Consider the following 26,113-nt stretch of genomic DNA (forward strand, 5'->3'; position numbering starts at 1 on the left):
AATCTATAAAATATATTTATAGATTTACCATATTAAAATCTAGATTCCTGGGCACGTGGGTGGCTTAGTCAGTTGAGCATCTGACTTCAGCTCAGGTCATGATCTCATGGTTCATGGGTTCGAGGCCTGTGTTGGGCTCCGTGCAGACCGCTAGCTCAGAACCTGGAGCCTGCTTCAGATTCTGTGTCTCTTTCTATGCCCCTCCCCTGTTCACACTCTCTCAAAAAAAAAATAAATAAATGTAAAAAAAAAAAAAAGTAAGTAAATAAATAAATAAAATCTAGATTCCTCTGCCTGGTTTCTGAAGACCTTTGAAATCTCAGGAGTGTCTCTGCACAACTTCATCCCCTAGTCTACTTTAGCCTCTTCTTCAGTGGGCAGACTGTTGTCTTCTATCCTCCCTTCAAGACATGTCCATTCCTGGGACTTTCCTGCCTTATTTTCTGCAGGCATCTATCACCCTTTTCACATGTTATTTTCTACCCTTCTCTTCCAAGTGCCTAAATAGCATTCATAGTCCAGTTCAAATCTTTCATTCATTTATACTTATAAGACATTTATATGAACATTTATAAACACGTCCCACATGGAACATCTGTTCTGGCTGTTAAGGATTCAGGATCAACTGGAAATAAAGGAACATTCCCGACTGCTGCATTTACCAGAGCTCTCCTTTCTCTAAACCTTTAATAAAATTGTAGTAAGTTTCAGTCCTTATTTTTGTATTGCTTTACCTATATTAGTTCTGTTTCATGTCTTCACTCAATAGATATTTTTTGTACAATTACTCTTTACCGGGCAGTCTGCTAATGATAAAGTGGTGAACAAGACAGTTCCTCATGGAAATAAAAGTCTGGTAGATAAAACAGACACTGAAAAAGGTTTAATTACAAATATACTGAGTATTACACACACAGTTTGTGTAGAATGTAAGATGTTTATAACAGGGAGAATTACTCCAGGTGGGAGTTAACTGAAAGCTTATCTGAGGAAATGTCATCTAAGCTGATTCCTGAAAAATGAATAAAGGTTAGATAGGTAATGAATAGGAAAAGTATGCATCAATAAGGAAACAGCATGTACTAAGGCTTTAGAGTAAAAGAGAACATAATTGAGAGAATAAGGAAGACTACGGGTATCAACAAAGAAAAATAAAAGGAAAAATGTAATACTGTCATGAGTAAATTAAATAAAATATAAGAAATTACTTTTTCAACTACAAAGTGAAGCAGAATTGTTAGGCACATCATAATTCAGCTGTCGAAGAATTGTGAGAGAAAAAATTAAGATTGAGTTGAAATAAACATAAAATATGAGGTGAAATAAAAGTTGAATTAGAAGGGAAGTCAGTCTGCTAGATCGGATAAGAAAAATAAGTGATATATAGTCGGTAAACATTAATGAAAATGAACTGTAATAAAAAATAAATAGTTATTGTTTTTGAAAAAAGATATCTGAACATGTACAATCATAAACGTAGTGGGCAGATAAAGACAGATAATATAAATGGCAGTTGTTGCATAAATGACCTTAGTTGGTACTGAAAAAACTATGGAGCCTCACAGCTTTTTACAGATGCACCTTTATAAACAGATCCAATTCTCAAACACAAAACACCATCTTGCAAATACCAAAATTAACAATGTATATTATCTGCTTGAGGATGACATCTGATCAGCTTGCTTCTGGACGCTAAGCTCCCACAAAGCAAGCATAATGTTCTTATTCATCTTTGTATCTCACATCACAGATTATATTTAATAAATGTTTGTGAAATAATAAAACTTCAAATTTGAGAAATAAATGCATTTTCAAAGCATCTCTTTTAAGACTATTTAGGGCACAAATTATATAAAAATAGTTCATTTTAAAGATCTGACTCTACATAATCTAGTCAAGTAGTGCTTCATATTAGATAGGTAGGTCTATCTAACAGATAAAAACTTCTAGTTGTATCGCAGGAAAAAAAATAAAGCACACATTCTAGCTACTATTTTCTACTGCCTTGAAAAAAGTCATTGCACTAAGAGCCATACGTAAGTACTCACGTACGTCGTTCTTATAATGGTGAGCCCTAAGTTAATAAATCCAGTAAGACATTTATGTGAGTCTAAGAGAAAGTACAAAATGTTTATCGAACGTACAAATGAATAAGTGAATAAATGGCTGAATGAAGGGGAAAAAAGAAAGAAGGAAAAAAGATGAAAAGAGAGGGAAGGAGGAAATAACTTTGTATCAGGAAACAGTCGAAGGAATAATTAGGGAGTTTCCATCCTGTCTAATAAAACAACAAATTTTAACCATTATTATAACATACTAAGTTTCAAAATAAGACTTTTCTTTTAAATCACAATATTACTATTGAATATTTTAGAATTGATTTTAAGAAAATCTTTAAATATAAGAAAGACTTCACATGGCAAATAGGCATTCTGTTAATGTATGTGTAGTATGCAAAATTTCATTTTAGTTATAAAACATAGCTTAATTCAAGATGAAAGAATTTGTTTGCTTTTGAAACCTTAATTAAAATTCATTTTGGGAGTTAATAGTTAGACATTAAGGATAGTCAAAAACAAGGTATACTTACAGTAAGAGGGAAAAATAAAAAGATCCTACCACTAGTATTACAGATATAAAATTAATTTTATACCTTAATCAAAATGCAAATCTATCAAGTTAATTTTATACCTTAATCAAAATGCAAATCTATCACTGATTATCACAATATCAAAAGCACAATCAATGATACATCTAACAACTAAATAAATCACAAATATAACACCTTGATCTTCTGTCATGAAATTCCTCATCGCTGACCTAAGTCATACAGTATTATGACCCAATTTCACTGTCAATTAATTAAAAAATTATGTATAATCACATATTTTTCATCTTCATTTATGTACTTAACAATAAAAAATATTTCTTCATGGAAAATCTTACCTCATTGTATCTGTTGCTGGGAATTTTGATACTGGTTTTCCGAACTTCCATATCAACCACCAAACCTTGAACTACTGGCAATGTATACTGGTAATTTCTGAAGTCCTGGGCAAAAGCAGATTGAAATGGAATAAAGAATTCATTGACGGTAGGATTTGACTGATAGCATTAAAATGAGCACAAAAGGAAAGAATGTAAAAACTAAAAGAACTCATTTATTTAAATAATAAGGAAATGTATAACGAAAACCCTCATGTGTATATTTTAGCTCTCCAATTAGAATGTAAACTCTCATAAGGAAGAAGAATGGTTGCAAATACCCCTTATATATTATGTTAAACAAATATTTACATGCTTATTCTGCTCTAACACCACTTAATATTTTCTGTGTTTGTTACCTGTCTCCTCCCTCTAAAGTAAGCTCCAACAAGGTATGGACTCTCACTTGTTTTCTTCTTGTTATATCCCAAATGTCTGGAACAGCCTAGGCACTCAGTGAATATTTTTAGGGTATAACATAGACACGTACACACACGACATCCAGGGTGGCTGAAGCAAAGTGATCAAGAGTGCAAGGAGCTGACGTCAAAGTGACAGCATAGAGCTAGATTACACAGGGTCTTGAAGGCCACCAGAAAGACCTGTGCCTCTACTGTGAGATTTTTTTACCTCTTTTAACAGATCTCTCTGGCTTCTCTGTAAATAGATGGTAAAGGAACAAGAATAGAAGGAAGGAGATCAGATAAATGTAATAAAAATAATTCAGGCAAGTAACAGTGATAATTTGGACCAAAGTGTTAATAATTCAAAAAATGATGAAAAGTTATCAGATTCTAGATATATTTTGAAGGGTAAGCTGACAATATTTGTCACTACACTGAATATAGAACGTGGGGTAAAAAGCAAAATCAAAGATGATTATGAATTATATGGACTTGGCAACTACAAGACTGCCATTTACTGAGATGTAGAACACGATGGGAAGGGGAAGGTGGCAAGTCAGAAGGCTGCAGGAGAAGAACAAAGAAAGAAATACTGGTTAAGTTGTTGGATGGAACTGTATGAAAAGTGTCTTCTGACGGCTTCTATTTACTCAGGGAAATTGGGGCTGAGACATCAGCAAAAAGTGAGAAAAGGAGACGAGGCATGGGGAATTTGAGAAAACATGAGAATAGGAATGTGTTATGGGCCAGGAAAGATTGTCAGGTAAGTCTGAGAGCTTTCTAATGGTATTGGTCATGAATCTCAAGTGAGACTGGGGGCACCTGGGTGGCTCAGTTGGTTGAGCATCTGACTTCAGCTCAGGTCATGATCTCACAGTTCATGAGTTCAAGCCCCACACTGGGTTCTGCGCTAAGAGCTCAGAGCCTAGAAGCTGCTTCCAATTCTGTGTCTCCCTCTCTTCCTGCCCCTTCCCTGCTTACACTTTGTCTTTCAAAAAATAAATACATGTTAAAAAAATTTTTAAGTAAGATTAGTAAATAGGCTACTCTTTTTGTCTTCATCCACACAGAAGCTTGGATAACATGAATGAAGAAAGATGTAGATCCACACAAGTATGTCAACTGACTTTTGATAAGGGTATAAAGACAAGTAAATGAAGAAAGATAGTGTTTTTAATAAATGGTACTAAAACAATTGGACATATGAATGAAGGGTTTCTAACCATCTCTCACAATCATAAACCAATTTTAACTAAAAATGAACCACAGAAATGAATATAAAACGTAAAAATAAAACTATAAATCTTCTACAAAGAAACATGAGAGAAAATATTTGTGATATCATTCTAGTTAATAAGTTCTTAGATATCAACAAAAAACATGCTCCACAAAAATTAATAAATTATACTTCAACAAAATGACAATTTTTTGTTCTGTGAAAGACACTGTTAAGAGAATAAGAAGAAAGACCACAGACTAAGAGAAAATATAACAAATGATACAAATCTACTAAAGGACTTACATTTAGAATACATGAAAAACTCTCAAAACTCAACAAGAAAATAACTATATTTTTAAATAGGCAAAATCTGAATATTCACTGAAGAAGATACATAGAGGACATATTAGCACATAACAAATGCTCTGCATCATTCATTTTAAGAAGCATACAAATTAAAATCACAAAAATTAAAACCACTATACTTCTACTGGAATGGAAATACGAAGTACTTGAGAAAAAAATTCTTGTATATTACTTGTGAATGTAAACTACTACAGGTATGTTGGAAAACAATTTCACAGATCTTTATAACATTAAATGTACAATATGGCAAAACTAAGGTTCACACAAAAGTTCATACTGAATGTTTACAGCAGTTTTATTCATAGTCACCAAAAACTAGAAACAACTCACAGATCCACCAACAAGTAAACAGACAAACTGTGATTCATAATACAACTGAATACTATACAGCAATAAAGATGAATAACTACTGATGTTGAAGGTCACCAGAATATGCCACCCCAAAATAAGCCTTTGTTATTCACTGTCTGGCCAGTCTAATTTTGAGGGCCTCAGGCTGTGGGAAGCTGCAAAGATTCAGCCGATTTCGCCACCTCAGGCAAGGAAGTATCGCTCCCTGAGGGGGAGCTACCAGAATTACAAAGATTGACCAGGGGAGTGCATTTCCCGATTCAGGGATTAGAGACAGGCAGACGGGAGAAGCCAGTAAAGCAGAAGATCAACCGCATTCAGGCTTATGCAGCATCAATCGCACCCCTGCCCAGCTTCGCAGACTACAAATCTGGGCTCTCCTTTAGATGCTGTGTTTGAAATTTCAGTTTCGGTTTCCCCTTTTTCTAATAATCATTTGACCCTGTTTCCTAGCAACCAACCTGGGTCAGCTTCCAGCCCTGTACCTTATTTAAGGTGTGGATATTTTCTCAATAAACTGGGGCTTGAAGAGAAACGCTTGTCTAGCCTCCACTCTCTGTGTCTCCTGCCCCCCTATTCTCTCTCCCTCTCTCAGGAACCTGCGACCCATCTACAGACATCAGGCAAAGAACCAAAGATGAGGAAAAAGATTTTTATTATTTCCTCCTTAACATATATATAACAACAAAGATGAACCTCAAATGCATGATGATGAGTAAAAGAAGCCAGAATGAAAAGGCTATGTACTGTATAATTCCAATCATATGACAATCTAAAAAAGCTAAAACTATAGGGACAGAGGATCGATAGTTACCAGACATTAGGGGTGCATGAGCAAATTTTCTGGAATGACAGAACTCTTCTATATCCTAATTGCAACAGTGGTAGTAACATAACTCTTTACATTTGTCAAAACTCTTAGAGGTGTACTCCACAAAAGGTGAATTTTACTGTATATAAATGAATTTTTTTTTTTAATTAAGAGGTAGATTTCACCAGGGTTTTTACATTTTGTTGGGCCAACAGAACAGAGGGTAAGAAACAGAAAGGACCTGGGATCATTTAAAATAGAAGTGATTTTAATGATGAACCATGAAATCTTAAGACAGGAAAGGAGAAAAACTGGAGGAGTGAGAGACAGTAGAAAAGTGTTAGAATCAATAGATTGGTAAATTCTGTTAAGCTAGAAACAGAGAAGGCGGTAAAGGGGTTCAAATCAAGTCTCTTCCATTTGTGCCACTTTGGTATGAGGACTCTCTTGAACTGAAAGCAATTGAGACCCTGCAGGGTCAAGAGACTTTTGCCCTGTCTTAACTACCTAGAAGATTCTAAATTTGAGGTCTTCCCCAGAATTAGAGTGATTATTAGAGATAAATTTTATCTGAGTGACCCATCTGTATGGTAGGGCATACATATGATTGCTAAGCAGCTGCTCTTCTTATTGCCCTATGAATTACTCTCCTCCCTTTGGCAGCCCCAGACCCCTAACCCATTCCTCAGCTCAGGATGGCATATATAACTCATTTTACCTGCCTTTAAACCCCTCATGTATGCTAGGCTTTCATATGTACAAAGTTAAACTTAATTTTCTCCTGTTACTCTGTCTTGTGTCAGTTTAATTCTTCGACCAGCTAGAAGAATCTTTAAAAGGTAGAGAAAAATTCTTCCTCCCCAACAGTGGAGATGGAGAACAAGCTACTTCAGGAGATATTCCACTAAAAGTTCGTATAAATAAACTGATACAGGCAATAAAAACCATAGGCTTCTGTTGCTATATTACAGGATAAATATCCCCTTTTCTTTCCAAAGCAGGTTACAATCAGTAAAAATTATCTTGTCAAGGTGCCTAGGTGGCTCAGTCAGTTAAGTGTCTGACTCTTGATTTAGGCTTGGGTCACGATCCTACAGTTCATGGGATCAAGCACACCATCAGGCTTTGCACTGACACTGAGGAGCCTGCTGGGATTCTCTCTTTCTTTGCCCCTCCCCTTCTCATTCTCTTTCTCTCTCTCTCTCTCAAAATAATTAAACTTAAAAAAAATTATCTTGTCAAAAAGGTGACTAAAAATTAAACTTACCAGGAGCAACAAAGTGATGGAGACTGAAGTAAAAGGAGGGAACGGAGAGGGAGAAAGAGAGAGAGAGAGAGAGAGAGAGAGAGACAGAGAGACAGAGAGACAGAGAGACAGAGAAAGGAAAAGAGAAAGGGAGGGAATGATCTTATAGATTAAAATAGAATTTTACAACTTCCACTTCTGGGAGTGTCTAACTGACTTAGTTGGTAGACCATGTGACTCTTGATCTCAGGATCATGAGTTCAAGCCCAACCCAGGGGATAGAGATTCCTTACAAAAATAAAAAATAAATTAAAAAATAAAATTTCCACTTCAGATCAAAATGGAGAAAAGGGAACTGGATTTACCCTCCTGCCTGAAACAACCCAAAACTGCACAGAACATATGAAACAATGATTTTCAAGACACTGAATCTTAGGCAACAAAGGACAGTGATCCCTAAAAGGCAGGACGCAAACAAGATGAGCCCTATGATTGTACAGGTTATGCCTTCAGAGAATTTCCAAGCTCAGATGCATGAAGGGGGATCTCAGGCAAAGGCTGACAGATTTCCTGAGTTGAGGAGACAAAACCAAGATTCCAAGAAAACCATGGTAGCTAGAGTTCACAGCATAGAGCATCAGAGAGAAAAAAACTGCAAAGAAGAACTCCACACATTTGCAGAGGGTCTCACTCTAGAATTCAGCAGAGTTTTGACTGGCAAATGTGTGTGAGGAAACTTCTTGAGGCCAGTGAAAGAACTACCTGAAATGATTATCTGTCTGGAACATGGGTCTGGGAATAGTGCCTACTCCTAAAAACTACAGAGGAAAGCTTCATATTCTATGAGCATTAGATAGAGTATTATTGTACAATAAATAATTTCACTGGACTTTGCTCTTGGTTCCCAAGGGGTAGTCTCCAAACCGTTGGAATTTCCTGTGTGATAGGAGTGTCTGTTATTCGGTGGTGGATACCTGATAGTCTATGTTAATTTATTGGCTCACAGTGGTTCATCCTAACAAGATGAACCAGGGTCAGCCATGTGATTAGAGGATGGGGCTTTGAGGCACATGATATCAGGGGGGCTGGAGACTGAGTTCAATCATATGGCCAATGACTCAATCATCATACCTAATAAGGAAACGCCAATAAAAACTCAGGACACAAAAGCTAAGGTGTTTACTCTGTGCATGTTGTAATATATCAATGTACCAGCAGGGTGGCATGCCCCAGAGGACACAGAAGCTTCTTGGGTGGGCCCTCTTGGATTTTGTACTCTGTGCCTCTTCTCTCCACTGGCCCTGATTTGTATTTCCTTTACTAGAAAAAGACTGTAACCATAAGTACAGTATGCTTTGCTGAGTTCTGTGAATAATTCTAGTGAATTATCAAAACTGAGGGTAGTGAGAGAGAGGGTGATGAGAATGCGAACATTTGTATCCAGTTAATCAAAAGTATGGGTAGCCTGGGAACCCCTAAACTTGAACCTGGTGTCTGAAATAACAACAGTCTGGTAAAGAAATGTGCCTTTAATCTGTGAAGTTTGGCCTAATTCCAATTAGGTCCTAAAGTCATTACAAGTACTCAGAAGGGTCTTGCCTTAGTGCTGGGGAATAATCAGCACTACAGTAAACAAGACTTTGGTTCTTCTATCCTACAAATATTAAAAAGCAAACTTAAAAGGATCAAATAATTTCTAGATAAATTAACTGCCTTACTTGTAAGAGAACTCAGGTTTATAGGAATACAAAAATACCCAGCACGCAACAAGGTAAAATCATAATGTTTGGCATCCAATAAAAAATTTAAAAATATCAGGGTACCTGGGTGGCTCAGGCAGTTAAATGTCGAACTGTTGATTGTACCTCGGGTCATGCTCTCAATGGTCCTGAGTTCCAGCCCCACACTGGGCTCTGTGCAGATAGCATGGGCCCTGCGTGGGATTCTCTGACTCCCTGTCTCTCTGCCCCTCCCCTGCTCATTCTCTCAAAAATAAATAAATAAACATTTTAAAAAATCTTAAGGGATGCCTGGGTGGCTCAGTCAGTTAAATGTCCAACTTTGGCTCAGGTCATGATCTCATGGTTTGTGAGTTTGAGCCCCACATCAGGCTCTGAGTCAGCTCAGAGCCCAGAGCCTGCTTCAGATTCTGTGTGTCTCCCTCTCTCTCTGTCCCTCTCCTACTTACATTTGCTCATTTTCTCTCTCTCTCTCTCTCTCTCTCTCTCTCTTTTGCTCCCCTTTAAAAATAAAACATAAAAAAAAAATTTAACATTTTTTAAAAATACCAAGCATGCAAAAGAAGCAGGAAAATAAAACTCAAAATAAGAGGGGAAGGGGTGCCTGGGTGGCTCAGTTGGTTAAGCATCCAATTCTTAATCTCAGCCCAGATCATGATCTCACAGTTTGTGAGAGGTAGCCCTCTGATAGGCTCTGGGCTGACAGCATAGAGTCTGCTTGGGATTCTCTTTCTCCCTCTCTCTCCACCCCTCCTCCACTTGCACATGTGCTCTCTCTCTCAATCTCTCTCTAAAATAAATAAACAAATAATTTTAAAAAGGCAGAATTAATCAATGGAAACTGAGCCAGAACTGATAGAGATGTTAGAATTACCAATAAGGACATTATAGTAGTTACTATATATTATATTCAAAAAATTAAGTACAAATAAAGAGGATATAGAAATAAATCAAACTAAATCAAAATTCTAGAGATGAAAATTACGTTTGATACAACACCACAAAAAAGATGGATTTGACCATTTTAACAATGCAAAATAAGATTGTTGAAATTAAAGACACAACAATAACTGTCCAAAATGAAACAGAGGGGGGAAAAAAAGGAACATTAGTGAGCTGTGAAACAATTTCAAGAGCCCAATATGTCTATAACACAGAGTCCTTGAAGGAGAAGAGGGAGAGTTCTTTGATAAAAATTACAAACTCAGAAAAATAAGCTCAACAAACTCCAAGTGTAAAAAACATGAAAAAAAATCTCTATCAAGGCACATAATCAAAGTGCTCAAAACCAGTGATAAAAAGAAACACCCTAGAGCAACCAGAGAAGGAAAAAACATTATATAGAGAGGAATAAAGAGGGGAAATAAAGTCCTTGTCTGAAACAATGCAAACCAGAAGAAACAGTAGAGCAATTATTAGTCATCTTTAAGACACTCAAAGAATAAAACTGTAAACCTAGAATTCTATATCCAGCAAAAATATCTTTCAAATATGAAGGTAAAATAAAGATGTTACAAATGCTGAATTCCACACCAGCAGTCCCACACTACAAGAAATGTAGGAAATCTTTCGGGCAGAAGAAAAATGACACCAGATGGAAATATAGATCTATACAAAGGAATGGATGTTACTGGAAATGGCCACTACATAAGTAAAGCTGCAAGAGTTTTACTTATTATTTAAATCTCTTTAAAAGATAACTGAAACTATCACTACAACAGCAAGACAGAGTGAGAAAATAAATCCAGTCCCCAAAAAGCAACTAAAAGCTGGGTAAATGTTTTTTTTTTAAGTTTACTTATTTATTTTGAGAGAGTAGAGACGGGACAGAGAGAGGAGAGAGAGAGAATCCCAAGCAGGTTCTGCACTGTCAGTGTGGAGATCAGGACCTGAGCTGAAACCAAGAGTTGGATGTTGAACTGAGCCACCAAGGTGCCCCTGGGTAAATGGTGTTTAAAAAACAATCATTACAATGCTCTGGAATTAGACCAAAAGCATACAAGGCACTGAGATGTGTTTATTCATAAAAACTACTGAACTTCAAGTAAGAACAGTTGAGGTGAGTCTGTGATCTTCTTGCTTGGGGCTGTGCCCTAGCCTTCTTAGGTAGTTCAAGGTAGTCTGTGAAAATAATAAGCTACGTTACTTATAGGATCTTATTTGATTTGGAGTGGTGTCAGCTATAGTGGCAGTCTCAGTGGTTAATGAAAAGGGAGGGCCAGCAGCTCAGCTAGCCTGAGGTTTGGGGTAAGTAATGAGCAAGTACATTAGCCTAAGATTTAACAAGGAGTTCTGGGAGGTGAGATAACCATAAAGAGCTTCATAAATTCTCCAAATACCCAGAACTGACCTTAGTCTGTGCACACATACAGCAGAGACCTTAGTGGGTTGAAGCCAACCAACATCTTTGGGTAACAGAGCCTGTGCATGTGCAAAAGAACATGGGAGAGCCCAGCAGAAAGGAAAAGAATGAAGTTTGAATCCCAGTCCATACACAGGTCTATCATAAAACAATGAATGATTTACTGGCTTGAGACATTTGAACACAATCTCTGACCAATCTTGGGCTAAACAATAAGCTTTACAGACAAAGAGGAAACCTCTATGATGGCAAGCTTAAAATAAAAACAAAACAATGCTAGGCGCTTTAATTGTACATTACCTCTGGTCCTCACAATAATCCTGTAAGGTCACTTAGATATTATTTATGTATAATGAAGGGCTCAAATCCTGTACTCTTTCACTCAAAACCTCCACAGACTTTACAAAGAATATATATATTTTTCTTTTCCTATAGTATAAATTGTCACCTGCTTGAAGCAGCAGGAGTATGGCTGTTAACAAAAAATGAAATCCTTCTCTTCCTTCTCCTGTACAAACACCAGTAAGAAAAAAGGAAATAAAAATTCCCAACTCACTGCAAGAAGGTTCATGATGGTATGTCCCGTCTCTCCAAACAATGGCTTCCGAAATCTGACACTGAATAGTGGGCATGGATAAACTATGAAAATGAGAAATAATCAGACTAAACTTGACAGCTTAAAATTTTGGTGAAAGAGATATCATAGTTCATAGTTTTCAAAATGTAACTAACAAACTCTATAGAGCATATCAACTTTAGGGCTCTAAAGTATTTAGCATGTTAGCAACACAGAGAAATTCTGAATCTTCTACAAACCACACCAAAGAAAGTATTCTGATGACCAGAATAAGCCTTTTGATGCAGTTTTCTCAAAAATGAACTATAACATCTTAGGAAGCACTTTTCTTCAGACTGGATTAATATGATCCAGGAAACAAACCTCTCCTAATTCTTCTGTATTCATTCTTATGCATCTCCCAACCATGATCCTCCTTAGAAAAGCCAAAACATGAGGTGACTTATTAACTGGCTTACTCCTCGAACTTAACAGAATGAACGGCCTACGTAAGATGGGAAGACACACAAATTCTTTCCTCTGCATATAATCCTCTCCCTTCCCTACTTCATTCAGCTGATTCAAATGCCTCTTTCACAATTCAATGCAGAAGCACTTTGTTCTAAGAAATGTTTCTTATCCAATTTACTCATTCTTGGTGAAGTTAGAGTCCATCTTGAAGCTCCAAAAGAACTTTGTTAACTTTGAGCATGTGTTTTAACACCATACACTACTATAGTCATGACTTCTGTATGTCTTCCTTACAAAGGTTTCTAAGAGCCTGTAACATATCTTAGCTCTTTCTGAATTCCCAGGATTTATTATAAATGGTAGGCCTTTATTAAATTCTTATTCAATGAGTAAGGAAAAGAACGAAGTTGACTTACTAAAAACATAAAATATACTGTTTTATGGTTTATAAAATAAGTTTTCATTATCGTATTTGGTCCTCTTAACAACCTTACATAATATAAAAGGCAAATATTATTCTTTCCAGGTGCAGAAGAAACAAACAGCTCGAGTCACTTGCCCAAAGTTACAGAGCTATTAATTAATTCAGAATTAAGAATCTTATTCAAATGGTCTGATTCCTAGACCACAGCAAGTTTGATCCGGTGAAGGTATAAAGTTTAAAAGAAAGCTTACATTTAGGCCTTATGTCTTTAAAAAAAAACAAAACAAAAAACCTCACAACTTATACTTGTACTGCTAGCACCATGAGCAAAGAAGCTCTTCCACTGCTCACTTTACCAAGAGTGATCTCAATACCACTAGCTTCCAGTATGCGTTATGTTATGTAAAATATAATTTGCCATAATTATTTTCCAACAAAATTACCCAAAAATGCTCACTATAGATACTGTAAAAAGTTACTTGTTAAATTCCAATTCATTTTTTCTGAAGATGAACATATATTTATCAATGAACAATATAAAACCAGTAAGTCTAAAAGGTAATAATCATTAATTTCCTAATTAAAGATTTTTAATCCTTCACATTAGACTCAAAATACGTAAAGACAATGGCCATATTTAGCTCAGCTATTTCAAAAGATTTCTGCTGAACTATATCACTGGTGTGGGGGGGAAAGGAAGAATCTGAATATTTCAGGCCTTTATTTAGTCATCATGTCTTGACCATGTGGTGTAAGAGAAACTACTTTACTACTTACGCCGATATTCAGCTCCAAGTCTCAACATTAGTCGGATAGGAAACACTTTAGCCCAAGGAGTTTCCCATTTCTGGATGAGAATCCCAAACAAGTAAGGTGGGGTTGGGAGTACCAGGTCTTGCAGTGACTGGTAGGTAGATGTCACATATAAGAATCCACCATGTTCTTTACTGCCAAGGAAACTCTGACTGAAGAAGGAATGTCCCAAGTTGCCCACAACATTTCCTAAAACAAAAAAACTCATTAATTACTCTCCATCAATAAACTGATTTTATTTTTAATGATCAGTATTACGTAACACTGGGCCACACACTACCAAACACTAATCCCAACCTTTCACTAAACATGAAAGACACGTTTATAAAGTTTTTTTTTAATAACTGGTATTTATTAAATGAAATTTGTTGGGGCGCCTGGGTGGCTCAGTTGGTTAAGCATATGACTTTGGCTCAGGTCATGATCTCACAGTCTGTGGGTTCGAGCCCCGCATCAGGCTCTGTGCTGACAGCTAGCTTAGAGCCTGGAGCCTGCTCAGATTCTGTGTCTCCCTCTCTCTCTGACCCTCCCCTGCTCACTCTCTGCTCTCTCAAAATAAAATAAAAACATTTAAAAAAAAAGCTTTAAAAAATGAAATTTGTTTTTCAATTTTATAAGAGTCTCTGGTGAACATAAAATAGTTTATATTATCACACTGTAGAAGTCTGTCTCACTAAAAGCCAAATATATTGATGTCTTCCTTAGACTGTAGAGCTTTACTGTATGAATTGTATGTATGAGACCTTTAAAAATCTCAGAATAAGAATTATTGCCTCAAAGGTCATGAAAAAAATGTTAAGACTAGGTACCTGCTCTCACAGAACTTACAATCTCATTGGGTGAATAAAGTCCATTCATGAACACAATGAATTAAGATAATAAGTACAGTTTTATATGAGGTGTTGAAGCAAGAAAATTTATGGAGAAGGTAGAATTTATGCTTTATACTTCTGGGTGAGACAAATATGACACATAGCTTAGGGCTTATTTATACTCATATTAGTTTTTTTATCTTTTAGCTACAAATGTTCTTTACTAAGCACCTTCTAATTCAAATATTTTTTTAATGAAACAAGTCAGTTTTCATTAAGAAGGCATTTCCCTCAGTTTAGAATAATAAAAATGCTTCTCAACAGGGGCTGTTCCATAATAGAATAGTAGACAGGTTCCCAGGATACATACAAGCTCCCTCTGATATCTCTGAAAGAAATAACAGCAAATACAGAGATCCTCACCAGAAAACTTAATGCTTCCTTTCCTCGAAAACTACAGTCTATTCACGCTACAGTTCGGTGATGGGTCACAGATTCCTTGAGTGAAGTAGGAAGCTGTGTTGACAGCAGGGTCCACAGGTGAAGGGACATCTCCCCACAAAACTCACAGAAGCCTTGTGGCTGAAAGCCATGTTCACCTGCACATTGTCATCTGCCAAATACATTTAGGGGCAGTACTCCTGCCCGTGGATTAACCAAATCTGGCTGCACATTTGAGCTGCTGGGCCAGATTAATAAAAACAAACAAACAAACAAATATCCCCATATCAAGGAAGCAATATGTACTTTGAAAAAAAATCACAGATTATGGAGTCATAGAAATATGGGTTTGAATACTATTTCAATCACTATTAAATAATTTGGTGGCAAGTTATTTGACTTCTGTGAGCTTCAAAATCTGTGTAAAATGGGGGACATTATAAATTTCACACCTGTTGCGAAGAATAAATGATAGAATATCTGCAAAATACTTAACCTCACATGGCACTGTGTTCTCAAAAAATTATAACTATTGTTCTATAATTCTATAACTGAAGTTCTAGTGAGAGCATAATGTTTATGAGAGCATATATTATGTTTCATAAGACTGCCCTAGTGCATACAACTAAAAGGTGGGAACTTTGTTGGCCTTATTCCTTTGGCATTTCTCTATTAGAGACTGGAATCTATCACTGGTTATTTTTCCACAGATACTAATTACCTTTTAGCTTCTACCACTTAACAACCTACTCCTCCTCATCCCATATTCCAATCACATTCAGATTTATCACTACGCCCTTTAATATTATAAAATATTTGTTATCCTTTGAGGCATTTACTTTCTTTAAAAAATTTTTTTAAGGTAAATGTCTATCAATCCTAATGAATGATTTAGTTTAGACTCTCATTCACCACCTCATCTACAAACAAGTAGCATTCCACAGGTGTTGATACTGGCAAAAATAAAACACTGGGTATGAGAATTCGACAAAGATAAGCTTTCAGTGAAAACTTAATCTGGGACTCTTGAATTCATAAAGTGTGTTATATATTTGTTTATATAGGTACTTCTCTATGGGAAAATTCAATACAATGAATCCTCTGAATTATTCTATATACCTCAAGACCACTGAAGAATCCACATAAATAAAATAGATATCAATCTTGCTTCTGTGTTTAAATGATCTGGCAAGGACGTCAAAGGTTTTATATCATACTTTAACCAGATAATCATCAGACCAGTGCTACTAGGTATCATTTCCCTGAACTTTGGGATTTTTATTTTACAGATGAAGAAACTGCACTTTGGGATTTTTATTTTACAGATGAAGAAACTGAAGCATAGGAGTGAAGGTGAAGTTACTCTCAAAAGAAACAAGGTAAATAAGTGGAAAAATGAGATCTAGAAAGCAGACCTTTTAATATCCTAGTCTTCCATATATCATATCTGTCTTTAAATATAAACATACACACACACACACACACACACACACACACACACACACACGGGGCACCTGGGTATCTCAGTCAGCTAAGTGTCCGACTCCGGCTCAGGTTATGATCTCACAGTTCGTGGGTTCAAGCCCCGCGTCAGGCTCTGTGCTGATAGCTAGCTCAGAGCCTAGAGGCTGTCTTCCAATTCTGTGTCTCCCTCTCTCTCTGACCCTCCCCTGCTCACACTGTCTCTCTCTCTCAAAAATAAACAAACATTAAAAAAAACTTTTGATAAAAACACAAAATCAGAGAAAAGAATTCCAAGCAAATGGTTCACTTATTTTAAGAAATATTAATATTCATGAATGTTAATATAACTAAACATCAAAAGAATTTAAATTGTCCTTTGGTGTTCTTTATAATACAATAAAGTTAAGCATGAGTACTTCATTAAAGGTCATTTCCTCAGTTTAGAGCATCTTTGAGATTTACCATGTAACTTGAAGAAGTTCAAGAGGCAGTTTATTGCTTTTTTTAAAACATGGGACTTAGAGAAGACACAGCTGAATTCAAACCTGAGTTCAGCCACTTACCAACTATGTGTTTGACCTTTGGCAAGCTACTTATGTCCTCAGTGCCTCTCAGTTTCCTTGTATGTAAAATGGGGACAAGAACAAGAATCTCACAGAGTTCTAGTTGAGAAGAAACAAATAGAGCACAGAAAGCAAAGATATACAGCCTAGCATATAGTAAGTGCTCAATAAATACAAGATATTAGTCTTAAATCACCTTTTCATAAATAATTCCATATTACTTTCTCATTGGTTGAAAAATTACTTTCAAAGCAGCAATACCATGGCTCCTCTGCTCATAGAAAGATACAAAATTAATTAACCAAAAAGATTCTCAATTAACTGCAAAAAGAGGCTTAAAATCTGAACCAGGATATAATATTCTTTAACTGGAAAAACAACACAAGAAAATTACTGGTGACAAAAACACCAATGAAGTTCTTCCTTCTCTGGAAACACACTGGTTAAGATACTTTTTTTTTCTCCTCATATTACAGATAAAAAGTGACTCGCTTCAGAAATACTAAAGATTATAAGTAGTGTAATTTTTATGGCCACAAGAAATAACAGCAAGCCACCAAAATCTGAAACAATTACTGGACACTGATTGATCAATCAAGCATTTCCTGCTAGAACTGGTCCAGAAAAGAGATACACAAAATAAAATATTTTCTAATATGCACAAAACCTGGGAGACTTTCAGTCATTCCACAAACATTTATAGGATACCAATCATGTTTTTGTAAATGTTTTATCAATTATTTATATTCTTTGACAGACTACTATTTAAACAACTCTCTTTTTTCTCCTCTAACCTATACTTTTTCTTCTACATACTTGTGGGGATAGAAAATTGGCAAGAGATGGTGGTTTAAAAATCTCTAAATACATATTTTCTAAGTTAATAGTGAGTATGCATGTCTATTCTTAGACTGAGATAAATTTTCACACTAAAAAATAAAAGGTCAAACCCCATTGTATTTGAGGCCTATAATTTTATTAGTAACATTACAAAATTATTAAAAACAAAATTCATAGATGAATAAATTTATTAATAACATTCAAATTAGTAATATAGTACTTTAATGTTTACTTTACCTTTTGATAAATCTATATAAAAAATTTAAATTAACCAACAGCTTATCTGGATTAACCCAGCTGACCACAATTTAAAGATACAAAGTAAGGAAGATTTTATTTTATTTTAAATATTTATTTATTTTTGAGAGAGAAAGAGACGGAGAGAGTGGGGAGGAACAGTGAGAGAGGGAGCCATAGAATCCAAAGCAGGCTCCAAAGCTGTGCTGATAGCTCAGAGCCTGATATGGGGCTTGAACTCAGGAACTGTGAGATCATGACCTGAGCTGAAGTCAGATGCTTAACCAACTGAACCACCCAGGCGCCCCAGTAAGGAAGATTTTAGAAATAAAGTAGGTGACAAAGAGAAATACTTAAAAAAATATTTGTTTTCAAAGATATGAAATTATAGAAATGTCCCAAGTAATCTGATTAAGTGATACATGGTGTTTCTTTCTCAAGGACCAGAGACCTCAGGCCTCAGAAACACTCTTCAGTTGATCTCAAAAGCATTCACTCTGGTGCTGATGGTACAGAGCCTGCTTGAAATTCTGTCTCCCTCTCTCTCTGTCTCTCCTCTGCTTATTCCCTAGATCTCTCAACATAAATAAAAATGAACTTTAAAAAAATTAAGTAAAGGACCTGGTCTGGGAAGAGAACTATCACCATAAATAACTTTATACTATGAACTAGGTATCGACGATAGGGAGGAAACTATCAAGGCCTGTATGATCAAAGTCCTCTACGTCCCATTGTTTCTGAGTGGCCCAGCAAACTTTTGAAACATTGACTCTTTTTCATCTTTCTGTAATTGCATTCCTTCCCTTAGAAGTCCTAGCCCCTTACTACCCCTTTCTCCTTAGTTCAGAATAACATCTATACCTCATCTTGCCTATCTTTGGAATTTCCAAAACTGGGTGGAAATTAGATTTTCATATGTATGAAATTAAGTTTTATTTTCTGTTAATCTGTCTCATGTCAAGTTGATTTTTATTTTTTAATTTTTTTTAATTTTTTTATGTTTTATTTATTTTTGAGACAGAGACAGATCATGAGAGAGGAGGATCAGAGAGAGAGAGAGACACAGAATTGGAAGCAGGCTCCAGGCTCTGAGCTGTCAGCATAGAGACCGACGCGGGGCTTGAACCCACGAACGTGAGATCATGACCTGAGCTGAAGTCTGAGGCTTAAACGACTGAACCACCCAGGCGCCCCCAAGTTGATTTTTAGTCCAGCTAGAAGGACCTTGAAGGGAACAGAAAATTCTAGCTCCCCAACATCTCATTCCCTGTGCAGAATTTAAATCAAAATGAATTATAGATCTATATATAAGGCTACAACTAAAAAACTTCCAGAAAAAATTACAGAAGAAAATTTCTGTGACTCTGAGTTAAGGTAAAGATTTCTTAGGAAAGTAAAGTATAAACTGTAAAAGAAAAACTGTTAAGTTGGACTTCATTAAAATTTAAAATTTCTACTCTTTGGAAGACAGTTATGAAAATGAAAAGACAAGCCATGCACTGGAATACAGTATTTGTAAAATGCACTATCTGCTAAAGGACTTGTATCCAAAATTTATAAAGTACTAAAAACTCATTAAGAAAACTTAATTTTTAAATGGGCAAAAGAAAAGCTACAGATCATAAGTAAACATTTGAAAAAATGCTAAATATCATTAGTCATTAGGAAAATGCAAATTAAAACAACGAGATGCCACAATATACTCTTAGGAAAAGTTAAAATTTTTTTAAAAAGGCAGTATCAAGTGCTGGCAAGGATCCAGAACAATTGGAACTTTGTATACATTACAGATAAATGTATAAACAAACTGCAGCACATAAATACCATATGGATGAATCTCAAAAGCATTATGATAAATGAATAAGCCAAATACAAGTGTGTGATTCCATTTATAAAACCTTCTAGAAAATGCAAAACTACAGGGAAAGAAATAAAAATCGATAGTTCCCGGAGGCAGAAGGTACAGGAAGGGGATTAAATACAAAGGGACCTAAGGCAAGGTTTAGAGATGATGGAAGTATTATGTATCTTGATTTTGGTGGTGGTTACCTGGCTGTATCTGATCATCTACACTCACCAAACCGTATGTCTGAAAAGGTAAATATTACTGTATATAAATTATACCTCAAAAACCTGAACAGAAAACTCACAGAGAACTTTAATAATGGACTTGCACAAAATTAAGAATAAAAAGAAAATACTAAAAGCCAAAGAGCAAAAAACAAGACACGCCTGGGTGGCTCAATCGATTGAATGTCCAACTTTGGCTCAGGTCATGATCTTGTGGTTCGTGAGTTCAAGCCCCATGTCGGGGTCTGTGCTGACAGCTCAGAGAATGGAGCCTGCTTCAGATTCTCTATCTCCCTCTCTCTCTGCCCCTCCCCCGATGCCTCTTTCAAAAACAAACATTTTTTTAAAAAAAGAGCAAAGACAAATAACTATGTATTAAAAAAGAAAAAAAACAAGACTAAAAGGAGATGCCAAAAGATAATGGAGTAGTATCTTCAAAGTACTTTTGCTAAGGGAAAGTAAAAAAAAAAAAAAAGAAAGAAAGAAATGAGGGAATGAGAGAAAGAAAGAGGAAAGGGAGGGGGAAAACCCATTAACCTAGAATTTTGTGACGAATTATTTAAAAGTGATGGCAAAATTTAAAAAATTCAGACATATAAAGGCTAATGGAGTTTACCAACCATAGATCTTCACAAAGAGAACTAATAAGATGTATTTCATCGGGAAAAACAAGTCTGATCAAGATGGCCAACAGACACATGAACAAATGTTCAACGTCACCCATCAGGGAAATATAAACCAAAGCCACAACGACATACCACCTCACGCCTGTCAGAATGGCTAACATTAACAACTCAGGCAACAACAGATGTTGGCAAGGATGTGGAGAAAGAGGGATCTCTTTTGCACTGCTGGTGGGAATGCAAACTGGTACAGCCACTCTGGGAAATACTGTGGAGGTTCCTTAAAAAATTAAAAATAGAACTACCCTATGACCCAGCAATTGTACTATTAGGTATTCATCCAAGGGATACAGGTGTGCTGTTTTGAAGGGACATATGCACCCCAATGTTTACAGCAGCACTATCAACAATAGCCAAAGTATGGAAAGATCCCAAATGTCCATTGAGGGATGAATGGATAAAGAAGATGTGGTGTATATATACGATGGAGTATTACTCAGCAATCAGAAAGAATGCAATCTTGCCATTTGCAACTACGTGGATGAAACTTGAAGGTATTATGCTAAGTGAAATTAGTCAGTCAGAGAAAGACAAATGCCATATGACCTCCCTTATATGAGGACTTTAAGGCACAGAACAGATGAACATAAGGGAAGGGAAGCAAAAATAATATAAAAGCAGGGAGGGGGACAAAAACATAAGAGACTTTAAATATAGAGAACAAACAGAGGATTACTGGAGGGGTGTGGAAGGGAGAATGAGCTAAATGCATAAGGGGCATTAAGGAATCTACTCCTGAAATCACTGTTGCACTATATGCTAACTAACTTGGATGTAAATTAAAAAAATAAATTAAAATTTCAAAAAAAAAGAAAAGCAAGTCTGAATAGAAACAGAGGATAGTAAAACAACAGCTATAGAAAAAATATAATGGCAAATCTGATAATTTTGATTGAATTGAATAATGAGTGAGTTTTGATACTAACATTGAATACTGAATAATTAAATAGAAATAAAAATATTTTTTTCTTTATAACAAAAGGCAAAACAAACTAGAGACAATAACAGTAAGACTCGTGAAGGTACTAAACAAGTAAAGTATATTTTAGACCTGTGTCATGTTTGGGAGGATAAATATCCTGTGTGGAAGGCAGTATTCGGTCTCCTGGTACACATACCTTGTTCAATTCCCTCTGCTTGAATGACAGCAGTACCTATGCATATAATGGGATGTCACCTCCATGAAGAGGTTACTAATCAATGGATTTGGTGTTAATCAGGGAGAGTATCAGGGTCAGCCTGACATCAGACCTTTATTATTTTTAATGTTTATTTTTGAGAGATAGAGCACAAGCAGGGGAGGAGCAGAGACAGAGGGAGACACAGAATCTGAAGCAGGCTCCAGGCTCTGAGCTGTAAGCACAGAGCCCAACGCAGGGCTCGAACCCATGAACCATAAGATCCTGACCTGAGCCAAAGTCAGACACTTAATCAACTGACCCACCCAGGCACTCCAACATCAGATCTTTAAATCTAGGTCTAGGGGTCAGAGATTCAAAGCAAGGAGACACACTACTGCTGATCTGGAAGAAAGAAAACATCCATGTTGTAAAATCTCCATGGAGCTAGGAAGCAAAGAACTGCAGGCAGCCTCTGGGAGCCAAGAGGATTTCCCAGCAAGGAAATGAATTCTGCCAACAACCTGAGGACCCAGAGCTCCAAATGAGAAACCTCACTACAGCCGACACCTTGAGGCCCTGTGAGCAGATGATTTATCTAAGCTGTGCCTATATTCCAAACCCCTGGAAACCTTGAGATAACAAATGTGTGTTTCAAGCTACTAAGCTTTGTAGTTTAGAAATATATCAATAGAAAACTAAAACATACTGAATAACTTATCTGTTAGAAAAAGGTCATAATTGACAATGTATGTTTATTTACTTTTTATTATTTTAAAATATAATTTATTGTCAAATTGGCTTACATACCAGAATGTATGTTTAAAAAATTTACAGGAATCCATGAAAGAATATTAATATTATAGAAACATGGGTGAACGATATAAGCAAGGACATAGTTGTCACAGAAGACAAAATATGTATGGCCAATAAATATATGCTCAGCCTCATTAATAATTAGTGAAATGCAATTAAAAGAATTATTCACCATGATCAAGTGGGATTTATACCTGGGATGCAGGGTTGATTCAATATCCACAAATCAACGTGATACATCACATTAATAAAAGAAAGGATAAGAACCACATGATCCTCTCAATAGATGCAGAGAAAGCATTTGACAAAATACAGCATCGTTTCTTGATTTAAAAAAAGCTTCAAGAAAGTAGGGATAGAAGGATCATACCTCAAGATCATAAAAGCCATACACAACAATATCCCTGATGAATATGGATGCAAGAATCCTCAACAAGATAGTAGCAAATCAAACTCAACAGCATATAAAAAGAATTATCCACCATGATCAAGTGGGATTCATTCCTGGGTTACAGGGCTGGTTCAATATTCTCAAATCAATCAACATGATATATCACATTGACAAAAGAAAAGAACCATATGATCCTGTCAATAAATGCAGAAAAAGGATTTGACAAAATACAGCATCTTTCTTAATAAAAACCCTAGAGAAAGTCGGAATACAAGGAACTTACTTAAATATCATAAAAGCCATTTATGAAAAGCCCACAGCTAATACCCTCAACGGGGAAAAACTGAGAGCTTTCCCCCTGCATTCAGGAACATGACAGGGATATCCACTCTCCCCACAGTGGTTTAACATAGTGTTGGAAGTCCTATCATCAGCAATCAGACAACAAAAGGAAATAAAAGGCAGAATTGGCAAAGATGAAATCAAACTTTCACTTTTCACAGAAGACATGATACTCTACATGGAAAACCCTACAGACTCCACCAGAAGCCTACTAAAACTGATCCATGAATTCAGCAAAGTCGCAGGGTACAAAATCAACATACAGAAATCAGTTGCATTTTTATACACCAATAATGAAACAACAGAAAGAGAAATCAAGAAACTGATCCCATTCACAACTGCACAAAAAAACATAAAATACTTAGGAATAAATCTAACCAAAGATGTAAAAGATCTGTATGATGAAAACTATAGAAAACTTACAAAGGAAACTGAAGAAGACAAAGAAACAGAAAATATTCCATGCTCATGGACCACAAGAATAAATATTGTTAAAATGTCATTATTACCCAAAGCAATCTACACATTCAATGCAATCCCAATCAAAATTGCATCAGCATTCTTCTCAAAGCTAGAACAAACTATCCTAAAATTTGTACGGAACCTCAAAAGACCCTGAATAGACCACAAAAGACTACCTTGACCTCAGCCACAGCAATTTCTTACTTGACACATCCCCAAAGGCAAGGGAATCAAGAGCAAAAATGAACTATTGGGACCTCATCAAGATAAAAAGCTTCTGCATGGCAAAGGATACAATCAAGAAAACTAATAGGCAACCGACGGAATGGGAAAAGATAGTTTATTGGATAAAGGGCTAGTATCCAAAATCTACAAGGAACTCACCAAACTCCACACCTGAAAAACAAATAATCCAGTGAAGACATGGGTAGAAGACATGAACAAACACTTCTCCAAAGAGGACATCCAGATGGCCAACAGACACATGAAACGATGCTCAATGTCACTCTTCATCAGGGAAATACAAATCCAAACCATACTGAGATACTACCTCACACCAGTCAGAGTAGCTAAAATGAACAAATCAGAAGACTACAGATGCTGGCGAGGATGTGGAGAAACGGGCACCCTCCTACACTGTTGGTGGGAATGTAAACTGGTGTAGCCACTTTGGAAAACTGTGGCAGTTCCTCAAAAAATTAACAATAGAACTCCCCTATGACCCAGAAACAGCACTGCTAGGAATTACCCAAGGGATACAGAAGTGCTGACGTGTAGGGGCACATGTACCCCAATGTTCATAGCAGCATTTTCAACAATAGCCAAATCATGGAAACAGCCTAAATGTCCATCAACTGATGAATGGATCAAGAAGATGTGGCTTATATAAACAATGGAAAACTACATGGCAATCAGAAAGAATGAAATCTGGCCATTTGCAGCAACGTTGATAGAATTCGACGGTGTCAGGCTAAGCAAAATAAGTCAGGCAGAGAAAGACAGATGTCATATGTTTTCACTCATATGTGAAACAGGAGAAACTTAACAGAGGACCATGGGGGTGGGAAAAGGGAAAAAATAGTTAAGAAGAGGGAGGGAGGCAGGCAAACCATAAGGGACTCTTAAATACTGAGAACAAACAGAGTTGACGGGGATGGGAGAGGGAAAAATGGGTGATGGGAATGGAGGAGGGCACTTGTTGAGATGTGCACTGGTTGTTATATGGAAATCAACTTGATAATAAACTATAATAAAATTTTTTTTGATTAAATTTCTTAAATTTCAAAGAAAATAATAAAATAAAATAAAAGCCATATACCAAAGACCCACCGCTAATATCATCCTCAATGGGGAAAAACTGAGAGCTTTCTCCCTAAGGTCAGGAACTCGACAGGAATATCCACTCTCACCATTGTTTTTCTTTCTTTCTTTTTTAAAAAATTTTTAAATGTTTATTTATTTTTGAGAGACAGAGAGACAGAGCGTGAGCAGGAGAAGGGCAGAGAGAGGAGACACAGACTCTGAAGCAGGCTCCAGGCTCTGAGTTGTCAGCATAGAGCCCGATGCGGGACTCCAACTCACGAACTGCAAGATCATGACCTGAGTCGAAGTCAGCCACTTACCTGACTGAGTCACCCAAGCACTCCAACACAACTGTTTTCAACATAGTATTGGAAGTCCTAGCCTCAGCAATCAGACTCCACAAAGAAATAAAAGGCATCCAAATTGGCAAGGATAAAGTCAAACTTTCACTCTTCGCAGATGACATGATACTCTACATGGAAACCCAAAAGATTCTACCAAAAAACTGCTAAAATTGATCCATGCATTCAGCAAAGTTACAGGATATAAAATCAATGCACAGAAATTGGTTGCATTCCTATACACCAATAAAGAAGCAACAGAAAGAGAAATCAAGGAATCAATCCCATTTACAAGTGCACCAAAAACAATAAAATATCCAGGAATAAACCTAATCAAAGAGGTGAAACATCTATACACTGAAAACTACGAAAGCTTATGAAAGAACCTGAAGAAGAAACACACTAAAAAAGGAATAATACTCCATGCTCATGGATTGGAAGAACAAATATTGTTCAAATGTCAATACTACCCAAAGCAATCTAT

General features: G+C 36.2%; 1 protein-coding gene across 4 annotated transcripts in view; it reads right to left on the reverse strand.

The window, feature by feature from the left end:
* The window catches only part of ZFYVE9 (zinc finger FYVE-type containing 9), a 173,840-nt gene that overhangs the window by 29,015 nt on the left and 118,712 nt on the right, over positions 1-26,113 (reverse strand). For all 4 annotated transcript variants that reach the window (XM_029948334.1, XM_029948333.1, XM_029948331.1 and 1 more), the window contains 3 exons: positions 13,712-13,936; positions 12,040-12,122; positions 2,947-3,051 (listed from right to left, as the gene is read on the reverse strand). In XM_029948334.1, the coding sequence (XP_029804194.1) occupies positions 2,947-3,051; positions 12,040-12,122; positions 13,712-13,936 (413 nt within the window). The remainder of the gene's footprint in view (positions 1-2,946; positions 3,052-12,039; positions 12,123-13,711; positions 13,937-26,113) is intronic.

This window comes from Suricata suricatta, chromosome 8 (assembly GCF_006229205.1).
Source record: "Suricata suricatta isolate VVHF042 chromosome 8, meerkat_22Aug2017_6uvM2_HiC, whole genome shotgun sequence".
NCBI classification, from domain to species: domain Eukaryota; kingdom Metazoa; phylum Chordata; class Mammalia; order Carnivora; family Herpestidae; genus Suricata; species Suricata suricatta.